Source organism: Musca vetustissima, unplaced genomic scaffold (genome assembly GCF_032173495.1).
Source record: "Musca vetustissima isolate MV318-11 ecotype Yass unplaced genomic scaffold, APGP_CSIRO_Mvet_v1 utg3081, whole genome shotgun sequence".
NCBI lineage: Eukaryota > Metazoa > Arthropoda > Insecta > Diptera > Muscidae > Musca > Musca vetustissima.
In genome coordinates, this window is record NW_026883736.1 from 233,042 (window position 1) to 245,744 (window position 12,703).

The following is a 12,703-nucleotide window of genomic DNA, read 5'->3' on the forward strand; positions in this document are numbered from 1 at the left end:
CATTAAAAAGTCTTTTCTTATCAAAAAATCATATTTTTTTTTAAAAATTTTTTTTAATTTTTTTGAAGAAAAAATTTTTATATTTTTTTGAAGAAGAAAAATTTGAATTTTTTAAAGAAATTTTTTTTAAGGAAAAATTTTGAATTTTTCCGTAGAAACATTTAAATTAAAAGAAAACAATTTTGGATTTTTTTGAAGGTAAAAGAATTTTAAGAAAATTTTTTTTTTTTTAATAAGGCAATCTTTATATTTTTTCTTATTAAAAAAATATTTTTTAAAAAAATCATATATATTAAAAAAAAAATCATATATATTTAAAAAAAATCATATATATATTTTTAAAAAAAATTCCATTTTTTTTTAAAAAAAATTTAAATTTTTTCTTAAAAATATTTAAAATTTACATTTTTTTTCTTTTTTTTTTCTCCAAAGAAATTATCTTTTTTTCTTAAATTTTTGTTTTTAATTTATTTATTTTTTCTTAAAAAAATTTACTCTTTTTTTTCTTTAAAAAAATTTTTAATTTTTTTTCTTTAAAAATTTTGAAATGTTTTTCTTTAAAAAATTTTGAAAATTTTTTCGAAAAAAAAAATTTGAAATTATTTCCTAAAAAATTTTGAAATTTTTTACTTAAAAGGAAGGAAAAAAAAAATTTTGGAATTTTTTTCATTAAAAAATTTTTATTTTTTTTTTAAATTTTTTAAATAGTTTTCTTTAAACATTTTTTTAATTTTTTTTGTTTAAAAAATTTTTGAAAAAATTTTTATTTTTTTTCTTTAAAAAATGTTTTAATTTTTTTTTTAAAAAAAATTTGAAATTTTTCTTTAAAAAAATTTGAAATTTTTCCTTAAAAAACTTTGAAATTTTTCTTTGCAAAAATTTGAAATTTTTTCCTTTACAGTTTTTTAAATATTTAAAAAAATCGTAAAAAAAAATCTTTAAACATTTTTTTAGTTTTTTTCCTTTAAAAAATTTTATTTGTTCCTTAAAAAAATTTTTAATTTTTTTCTTTAAAAAAAATTTTTTAATTTTTTTTCCTTTAAAAAAAAAATTTTTTTTTTTAAAAATTTTTGTTTTTCTTTAAAAAATTTTTTAATTTTTTTTTCATTAAAAAAATTTTTAATTTTTTTTCTTTAAAAAAATTTTGAAATTTATTTCTTAAAAAAAATTATTAAAAAATTTTTGTAAATATTAAAAAAATCTGAAATGAAGGAAAATTATCTATATATGTGTGAAAAACAGTTGTATGCAATATTTTTTTTATTAATTTTAATTTTTTTTAATTATAAAATATTATTATTTTTTAATATTAATTATTTTTTTTTGTTAAATGTAGATATTTGAAATTTTTAATTATAATTATTATTGTGTATTAACTACTTTTTGTTATATATATATATATTCTATTGTGTATAAAAAAAATATTTTTATTTTTAATTTTAAAAAAAAATATCACAAATTATTTTTTTAATTTTAATAATTTTTTCTTTTTTTTTTTTTGAAAAATACCATTTGTTTGACAAATCAGTGCACTTCCTTAAATTTCCACTTTTTATGTTGCAACCTAAAAAGCTTTTGAAATTATAAAAAAAAATATTATTTTTTATTTTATTTTTAAAACTAAACATTCCATTTATTTTTTAAAATATTTTTTTGTTTCTATGTATATGAAAAAAATCTCTATATATTGTGTTAATATTTTTCTTTAAATTTAAATTAAAGAAAAATCTTTAAGCTAAACTAAAGAAGATTTTTTTTTGAAAAAAAAAAAATAGAAACGTTAAAAAATAAAATTTTATTTAAAAAAAGAATCTTGGATGATTGAAGGTCCATTATAAAATTTTTTAGAAAAAATTTTGGAATTTTTCTAAAATATTGTTTTATTTGGTCCTTCGATCCCCCATAGTTGTTAATTTCAAGTAAAGAAAAACCTAACCTAGAATTTAAGCTAAGTAAAATAATTTAAAGAAAATTAAAAAAAAATAATGAATAACAACCACAAACCATTTACTTTATTGCAAAAAACCAACAACAACAACAAACATCATAAAATGTATGTATGTTAAGTCTATAAAAAATTAATAAAAAAAATAAATTACGAAAATTAAAAAAAAAAACAACAACCCCTTGTAATGTTTTCATACCTAGGTACCCATGGAATATCGAAAGGCAAACGAAAAAAAAATAAAATTTATATTTAAAAAAAATAAAATAAATAAAAATAAAAAAACAAACCAACAACAATCTTCCACACTTGTTAAAAAGAAAATCTACTATATATCTTGTAACCCTGCCCCCCAAAATAAAATACAAAAATTATTATTTTTGTTAACAACAAAAAATGGTTTTTAAAAAAAATAACATAACAATAATTAATTACAAAACCTGTTAAAATTCTGTTAATAAAAAAATAAAATTTTATATAAGAAAAAAATAAAAAAAAATTAAAAAAAAAAATATTTTCAAAAATTAAAAAAAATATTTAAAAAAAATTTTTTAAAAAAATTTATTTAAAAAAAAAAATTGTTTTAAAAAAAAATTATTTTTAAAAAAATTTATTTAAAAAAAAATATTTTTTTTTCATTTGAAAAAAAAAATAAAATAGCTATTTTTTGAAAGCATATATTTTTTTCAGTTGTAGTTAATGAAAATAAATTAAATTAAATTGGTTTTATAAAAAAGTAAAAAAAAAACAACAACAACAATGCAAAGAAATATACATGTTCGAGATGTACTAATAACAGTAACAACAACAACAACAAATGAAAACATATTAGAATTTAGCAATGTAACTGAGAAATGGTAACAAATTCCAAGAAACAAAAAAAAAATACCGAATATAAAAAACAAAAAAATAATTATTATTATATTTAAAAAAAAATATGTTAAATTATTTTTAGTTGTAAATCTATTACAAAAAACAACAACAACAAAACAAAGAACGAAAAATAAAAAAATGATATGATTATAAAAAAGCGAAGTGTTTCTTTTTTAATTTTTTTTAAAGATTTGAAAAAAATTGAAAATTTAAGAAAAAAATATTTTTTTTAAAGATTATATATTTTTTATATTTTTTTTAATCTTAAAAAAAATTTTTTTTTATTTTTTTTTTAAGATTAAAAAAAATATTTTTTTAAGGATTAAAAAAATTATTTTTTTCATGAAATACATTTTTTTAAAACTGAATTAAAACAATATTTTTTTTGAAAAAAAAAATTAAGATTTTAAAAAAATTCAAGATTTCAAAAAATTATTTTTTTCATGGTTTCAAAAAATATTTTGAGATCCATTTTTTTAAAATTGTATTAAACATATTTTTTTTTGAAAAAAATTGAAGATTTAAAAAATATATTTTTTTTATGATTTCAAAAAAAATATTTTTTAATGAAATTTATTTTTTAAAATTGAAATTAATTTTTTTTTTGAAAAAAAAATTTAAGATTAAAAAAAAAATTTAAAAAATATATTTAAAACAAAATTTTTAAGATTTCAAAAAAATATTTTTTAAAAAATACATTTAAAAAAAATTTTTAAAGATTTAAAAAAAATATTTTTTAACGAAATCCATTTTTTAAAATTGAAATAAAAAAAAAATATTTTTTGTTTTTGAAAAAAATTTAATTTTTTTGAAAAAAAAAATTGAGAATTTAAAAAAATATTTTTTTATGATTTCAAAAAAATATTTTTTAATGAAATTTATTTTTTTAAAATTGAAATAAAAAATTTTTTTTTTGAAAAAAAATTTTAATAACCGAACGGTAGCTATATTTTTATTTAAAAAAAATTTTTTAAGATTTCAAAAAAATATTTTTTAAAAAATACATTTCAAACAAAAAAATTACAACAATTTTTTTTTAATGAAATCCATTTTTTAAAATTGAAATAAAAAAATATTTTTTTCGAAAAAAATGAAGATTTAAAAAAAAATTTTTTTAAAGATTAAAAAAATTTTTCATGATTTCAAAAAAATATTTTTCAATGAAATCCATTTTTTAAAATTGAAATAAAAAATTTGAAAAAAAAATTAAGATTTACAAAAAATATTTTTTTAAAGATTTCAAAAAATTATTTTTTTCATAATTTAAAAAAAATATTTTTTAATGAGATCCATTTTTTTAAAACTGTATTAAACATTTTTTTTTGAAAAAAATTGAAGATTTAAAAAATATATTTTTTATGATTTCAAAAAAATTTTTTTTTAATGAAATTTATTTTTTAAAATTGAAATTAATATTTTTTTTATAAAAAAAATTTAAGATTTAAAAAAAAAATAAGATTTCAAAAAAATATTTTTTAAAAAATACATTAAAAAAAAATATAAAGATTTCAAAAAAATATTTTTTAACGAAATCCATTTTTTAAAACTGAAATAAAAAAAATATTTTTTGTTTTTGAAAAAAAAAATTAATTTTTTTGAAAAAAAATTGAGGATTTAAAAAACAAAAATATTTTTTTAACGAAATCCATTTTTTAAAATTGAAATAAACAAATATTTTTTTCGAAAAAAAAATTAAAGATTAAAAAAATATTTTTTTAAAGATTAAAAAACAAATTTCATGATTTCAAGAAAAATATTTTTCAATGAAATCCATTTTTTAAAATTGAAATAAAAAATTTGTTTTTTTTTTTTTTTTTTTTTTGAAAAAAATGAAGATTTATAAAAAACATTTTTTTAAAGATTTCAAAAAAGTTCGTCTCGATAGCGCTTCCTGACAACCTTGGCATAAGACGGCGGCTTCTTACCATCTGTTGCTGCCATCTTCCTCTTTCGCAACTTCCGGTTGGTCCTTTTGGGATTCCCGGTCTTTGCGGAAGATTCCGACTCAGCACTCGTCTTCCTGATATCAGAGCCAGCATCGTCTGATCTCGTCAATGGATTCTCGTGACAGTCTCCTTTGACGCTGGTTTGACTCAACTTTCTCTTATTATGGGTCGACGGGAAGCTCTTTTTATTTTGGCAGTCGCCTGTCCGAGACCTTATCCTCTTTTAGTTCATCCGGTTCATTCTGGCCAACTTCCGCCTTTGTGCCCCAGACAACTGCTTCTTCCTGGTTGTGAGTTTGGCGATATTTTTACTCTTGTCTTGTCAGCCTCATCTCTCTTCCGGCTCTCCAAATCAGACTCAGAGTTCGAAGTTGAGTCACCTCCTGTGTCTGAAGGTTGGGTCGAGATTCCCCTGTGGTTCCTCAACTTTAAGTTGGTGTTGCCCGAAGGCTAGTCGCTGAGTTATTTCCATTTGAATTCGACGATGTTCCAAAATACACCTACTGTTCGGTACTGGGCGCCTATTACCTGAAAATGAAAAAACAAAGTCCCACAACAAGAAAGAATAATAATTAATGTCTAAAAGAATGACACTGGGTGACACATAGAAATGAAAAAACTGCAAGCCACAAACTGGGTGTTCATGCGTGTGTTATTTATGTGAAACAATTGGTGCCTGTCTTGAATAAGACAAATTTTCCATAACATGGTGATTCAAAGAAAATAGAAAAATAAATTCTTGGGCGAGTATATAAAAAATTCTTAAATTTTGGGGAATTTAAAAATATTCGAAAGTTTTAAAAGAAATATTTTGAAAAGATTTAAAGGAATGTTTTTAGTGTGGTGGGTATTTCGGAAAATTTAGCAAACCTCATTTTTTTTTAAATTATGAAAAATATACTCCTATATAGATTGAAAGTCCCCAAATAAGGTTCTAGAATTTTAAAGTTCAAAAATATGCAATATTTATTATAATTTTCGACAAAAAAAAAACTGCGTCTGCTTCGAGAAAAAGTGAAATATGGACATGTTTCTATTAGAAATGTTTAACAAAATAGTTGTTTTCAGTTTAATTCGCCTCAGAAATTATTTCTAATGCAAAATCACAGTTTTTTAAGGTGTGGTGAGTTTTTTTCGAGAAATTCACCACACCTCAAAAATTGTTGGAAATCAACAGAAATGAATACCAAAATATATTTTTAAACACTAAATGACTTTCTAATGGCCATAGGACCAGAAATATCCAATATCTAATTTAAATTCCAAAATAAACTCTTATATTGCTTCGGTAATAGATGAAATATCGATATTATACTATTAGAAGTGTTATAAATCAATTTTATTTCATTAGTAATCATATCAGAAATCATTTTTATTGCGTATCCATAAATTTTTAAGGTGTGGTGAGTTTTTCGAGAAATTCACCACACTCTAAAAATTATGGCAAATGAAGCGAAATTAAACCCAAAACCTATTTCAAAGCTCAAAATAATTTTCTAATGCCTATAGGACCAGAAATAACCAATATTTCTTTCAATGTGCTAAAGAAACTGTTATATTGCTTCTGTAAATGATGAAATATCGATATTATGCTATTAGAAGTGTTGAATATCAATTTTGTTTCATTTGTAATTGGTTCACAAATGGTTTTTTATTGAATTTCAGCAATTTTTCAAAGTGTGGTGAATTTTTCGAGAAATTCACCACAGGCTAAAAATGATGGCAAATTAGGCAAAATTAAATTTCAAGACTTGAAATATTTTTCTAATGCCTGTAGGACCAGAAATATCCAATATTTGTTGTCAATTGCTAACGAAACTGTTATATAATATAGCTTCGATAGTGTATGAAATATCTATATTTTTGTTAGAAATGTTAAATATCGATTTTATTTCATTTGTAGTTGCTTCAGAAATGATTTTTAATGCAAATCCACAATTTTTCAAGGTGTGGTGAGTTTTTCGAGAAATTCACCACACTCTAAAAATTGTTGAAAATAAAGCGAAATTAAACCCAAAACCTTTTACAAAACTCAAAATAATTTTCTAATACCTATAGGACCAGAAATATCCAATATATCTTTCAATTTGCTAAAGAAACTGTTATATTGTTTCGGAAAAGGATGGAATCTCGACATTTTTCTATTAGAAAATATTATATATGACTTTTATTTCATTTGCGATCGTCTCAGAAATGATTTTTAATGCAAATCCACAATTTCTCAAAGTGTGGTAAGTTTTTCGAGAAATTCACCACACGCTAAAAATGATGGAAAATTAACAAGAATTAAACCCAAGACCTTTTACAAGACTCAAAATAATTTTGTAATATCTACAGGACCAGAAATATCCAATATTTCTTTCAATTTGCTAAAGAAACTGTCATATTACTTCGGTAATGTATTTTTTCCATTAAAAAAATATAAATATAAAATAAAAAAATAAAATATAAATTTTATTTCCTTTATAGTCGTCTCAAAAATGATTTCTAATGCATATCCATAATTTTTCAAGGTGTGGTGAGTTTTTTGAGAAAATTCACCTCACGCTAAAAATTATGGAAAATAAATAGGAATTAAACTCAAAACCTATTTCACGACGCTAAATAATTTTTTAATAGTTCTAAGTCTAAAGATATCCATTATTTCCGTCAATTTTTTAAAGAAACTGTTATACTGCTTCGCTTGTGGATGAAATATGGACATTTTACTAGTATAAATTGTTAAATATAAATGTTATTGCACTTGTAATCGTCTCAGAAATGATTTTTATTGAAAATCCGCAATTTTTCAAGGTGTGGTGAGTTTTTCGAGAAATTCACCACACTCTAAAAATGATAGCAAATAAAGCGGAATTAAATCCAAAACCTATTTTAAGACTTAAAATAATTTTTGAATAGTTCTAAGTCTGAAGATATCCATTATTTCCGTCAATTTTTTAAAGAAACTGTTATACTGCTTTGGTAATGGATGAAATATCGATATTTTTCTATTAGAAAATGTTAAATACTAATTTTATTTCAGTTGTAATCGTCTAAGAAAAGATTTTTAATGCAAACCCAGAATTTTTCAAGGTGTGGGGAGTTTTTCGAGAAATTCACCACACCTCAAAATATGTGGCAAATCATCCGAAAATACAAGAGCAATCAATTTGAGGACTCAAAATATTTTTTTCAGCCACTGTAAACCTTAAAAACGAACAAATCTTTTTTTGTTTTCCTAAAAAACAATTTTTTTTATTTTGTCTTTCATTTTCTTTTCGTACATAGCTATGATTTTTTTAACATTTATATAAATATACATACATATCAATTATACAAAAAAAAAAAATTACAATTTTTTTAAATATATATTTATATAACACATACAAACTACACATATACAAGAATCTTAACAAGAAAATAGTCTTATAACGGACCTTAACAGTAATTTCAAAAAGCATTTGCCAAAACTATTTTTTTCTCCAAAAAAAATCTAATTTTTTTTGTTTTTCTAAAAAACAATAATTTTTTCTCAAAACTTAAAAACAAAATACTCAAAAGTCAAAATATTAAAAAAAATAATAATTAAAACAAACTGATAACACAAATTGATTACAAATATAAATGCAGGAGGTTTCTATAAAAACGAATTAAAAATTAAAATAAAAAAAATAGTTTTGAGAAAAAAATTACCCTTCCCTATTTGTTTGTCTTCCTCTTCTTCTTTTTGACAACACTTACGACCTAAAAAATATCTTAAGACTAGTTAACTACATTTTTAATATTACAAATATAATTATAGTTATAACTGTGATATCAACACTGTAACTGTAATTCTCGAAGCCCCCACCCGGATATTGGCTGGTCTTCGTCGTCCTTATTAACTGGAATATTTTTCCTTCAATACTTTACGTAAAATTTTTCCCGTAGGATTTTTAGGAACTTCACTGGCAAAGACAATGCCACCCTCCAATTTCTTATAGGATGCCACACGTTCGGCCACATAATTGTAGATCTCCTCTTCGGTGGCTTCCATATTGGGTCGCAACACCACCAAGGCCTTTGGTGCCTCACCATTAACCGGATGCGGTATACCAAAGACAGCTGCCTCTACAATCTTGGGATGATCTCTCAAAATAGCCTCCAATTCGGCGGGAGGTACTTGGAATCCCTTGACTTTAATCAGCTCCTTCATACGATCGGTAATATAGTAATAACCATCCTCATCATAATAGGCCACATCACCGGTACGCAACCAGCCGCCAGGATAGAAGGTTTCACGGGTGGCTTCTTCATTTTTCAAATAGCCAGCCATAACTTGAGGACCTCGGACACACAATTCACCGGGTTGATTGGGACCCAAGCCTGTGTGGTTATCAGCATCAAGCGAAACGATTTTAGCCTCGGTGTTGGCAGTCAAAACACCAATCGAAGAGTAACGGGTATTGCCGAGTGGTGTTAAATGTACCACGGGAGAGGATTCAGTCATGCCATAGCCTTGCAGGAAATTGGTATTGGGGAATCTGTAAACGAAAGGTTTTAGTTATGTTACGGAAAAGGGGGTGGGGTGTATTCTCTCACTCACTTCTTCAAGAAACGTTCCACATCGGCTGCACTAATTGGGGCCGCACCACTCATAACAACATTCAATTCGGGACAAGTTTCGGGGGTTACCTTGGGATGGTGGGTCATGAAGAGAGCTGGAAATAAAAAAATAATTCAAAATAATAAATATTACAAATTTTCTTCTTAAATATGCTTCATAAAAGTTTTACTTCGATTTTATTAGACATAGAAATCATTTTTACGTCATTTCCACCAATTTTCAAGGTGTGGTGAGTTTTTTGTGAAATTCACCACACCGCAAAAATTGTGGGAAATTAACAGAAATTAAATTTTATATCAATTCTATGACTCAAAAATGTTTCTTTTATTTGAAAACATAGAAATATTCAATATTTTTACAAATTTTCGGAAAATCTTTGACTTTGCTTCGAAAAATATGAAATATTAACATTTTCCAGCTAAAAAATAATTAGTAAAATTTTTATTTTAAATTTATTCGATTTGGAAATTATTTTTAATGCAAATCCAGCAATTTTCAAGGTGTGGTGAGTTTTTTGTGAAATTCACCACACCTGAAAAATGACGGAAAATCAACCGTAATAAACTCTTAAATAAATTTCAAGGCTCGAAATTATTGTCCGTTGTTTAAAAACTAAGAAATATTTAATAATTTTACTAATTTTCTGATATTTTCAGATTTCTTCTTTGGAAATATAGGAAATAATGGAATTTTCCTTTCAAAAATATACAATAAAATTTTTATTTTAATTTTATGAAACTCAGAATTCATTTCTAATGCAAATCCATCAATTTTTAAGGTGTGGTGAGTTTTTCGAAAAATTCACCACACCTCAAAAATGATGGAAAATCAGCCGAAATTAACTCTGAAATGAAATTCAAGGCTCGAAATAATTTTCTAATATTTAAAAACTGAGAAATATCTAATAATTTTCTAATTTTTCGAAAAGCTCTGCCTTTTCTTTGGAAAAATAGGAAATATTGAAATTTTCCTTTGAAAATTTTGTAATAACATTTTTATTTTAATTTAGTTTAACTTCGAATTAATTTCTAATGCAATTCCAGCAATTTTTAGGGTGTGGTGAGTTTTTCAGAAAATTCACCACACCACAAAAATTACGGAAAATCAAGCGAAATAAATTCTAAAATCAATTTCAAGGCTCAAAAAAATTGTATCACATAGGAAAAGCTAAGAATATTCAATATTCTTAGAAAAAAACTGTTATACTGGTTCGGGATCGGCAATTTTTTGAAAATTTCTCGTTTAGAGAAATGTAAAATTCATTTAATTCTATTTTAATTACTTACTAATTGATTTGTAATGCCAAAAACATAATTTTCAAGGTGTGGTGAGTTTCCCCAAAAAGTCACCACACCTCAAAAATTGATGGAAACTAAAAAAAAATCCATAACTTACCAATTGGTGGCACCAAATTCAACATGGTGGCACGATATTCATGCAACGCCTTCATCAAATCCTCCGGTTTAAATTGTGGCAGTGTCACCATTTTGGCACCTTGACCGATTTTCGACAACATAATCACTGACAGGCCATAAATGTGGAAGAAGGGCAGTACACATGGCAGTACCTCCTGTTTCTGAGTACAATCAATATGTATCGCCTGTTGAACTTGTTCACAATTCATTGCAATATTGTTGTGGGATAACATTACACCTTTCGGCAGACCGGTGGTACCCGATGAAAATGGTAACATAACCAAATCATTGGGTGAAATATCATATTGTTTCAATTGATTGAAATCGACGTTGTCGGAATATTTAAATAATTCGAAAAAGTCGATGGCACCATCGGGCAACGTTTCATTGGGAAACATGCGGATGCAGGCAATGGGCAAGTCTTTCTTGGCCAGCTTACAGGCTTCCTTGAGGGTATCATAGCCCTTGGCAATGCCAAATATAAATTTGGCTTCACTGAAGGTCAATTGGCGGGCAATTTCCTCTGTAATGAGAAAGAGAGGGGGAGAGAGAGATTAGTTAATGTTTAGAATTTGTAAGTTATAAATTGTAATAGAAAATTTAATGATATAGATTATATCTATCGATTTCTTGTGTTCAGAGACCTATAGTGAAATTTGATGAGGAAAGTTTTTGTCATTACGATCAACCCCCTAAAATGACCCCTTGCGGGTCTAAATGGCATTGTAATGGGAAAAGTATGATATTAACCCCTCAAAATATGCTTTATTTTGATATCCGATTTCTGACTGATTTTTGAAGGGTCTAAATTACAACTACCGATTTCTTGTGTTCCGAGACCTATTGTGAAATTTGATGAGTAATAATTTTTTCATTATGCCCAACTTCGAAAAATGACCTCTTAGAGGTGAAAATTGCATTTTGATGGGACAAGTACATGATTAGCTCCTCAAAATATGCTTTATTTTGATATCCGAATTCGTATTGATTTTTGATGGGTCTAAATTACAGCTGGCGATTTCTTGTGTTCAGAGACCTATAGTGAAATTTGATGAGGAATATTTTTGTCATTACGATCAACCCTCTAAAATGACTCCTTGCGGTTGAAAATGGTGCAAAATTAACCCTTCAAAATATGCTTTATTTTGATATAAGATTTGTGACTGATTTTTGTTGGATATATATTATAGCTACCGATTTTTTGTGTTCAGAGTCTTATAGTAGAATTTTATGAGGAACAGTTTTTCCATTATCGTCAACCCCCTAGAATGACCCCTTGCGGGACAAAATGACATTGTAATGGAAGAAAACGAAATTAATCCCTCAAAATAGCCATTATTTTGATTTCCGATTTCCGACTGATTTTTTATGGGTCCTAATTACAGCTACCGATTTCTTGTGTTCGGAGACCTGTAGTAGAATTTTATGAGGAACAATTTTTCCATCATGATCAACCTCGAAAAATGACTCCTTGGTGGTCAAAATGACATTGTAATGGAAAAAGTACGAAATTAACCCCTCAAAATATGCTTTATTTTGATATCCACTTTCAGACGTATATTTTATGAATATATTTTACAGCTACCGATTTCTTGTGTTCGGAGACCTATAGTAGAATTTTATGAGGAACAATTTCTCCTTCATGATCAACCTCGAAAAATGACCTCTTTGTATCCAAAAATGGGTTGGAATGGAAAAAGGTTCGAAATTAACCCCTCAAAATATGCTTTATTTTGATATCCGATTTCTGACTGATATTTGATTGGTATTTATTACAGCTACCGATTTCTTGTGTTCAGAGACCTATAGTGAAATTTTATGGGGAATAATTTTTCCATTATGATCAACCTCGAAAAATGATCCCTTGAAGGTGAAAATGACGTTGTAATGGGAAAAGTACGAAATTGACCTTCAAAAGAGACTTTGTGTTTAATACCCA

At 24.7% G+C, this 12,703-nt stretch overlaps 1 protein-coding gene across 1 annotated transcript in view; it reads right to left on the reverse strand.

The window, feature by feature from the left end:
- Window positions 1-8,623: 8,623 nt before the first annotated feature.
- Window positions 8,624-12,703, reverse strand: part of LOC133330770 (probable 4-coumarate--CoA ligase 1) — a 37,363-nt gene continuing 33,283 nt past the window's right edge. The window contains exons 3-5 of the mRNA XM_061539180.1: window positions 10,745-11,287; window positions 9,329-9,443; window positions 8,624-9,266 (exon numbers count right to left, since the gene is read on the reverse strand). Coding sequence (XP_061395164.1) covers window positions 8,624-9,266; window positions 9,329-9,443; window positions 10,745-11,287 — 1,301 coding nt within the window. The remainder of the gene's footprint in view (window positions 9,267-9,328; window positions 9,444-10,744; window positions 11,288-12,703) is intronic.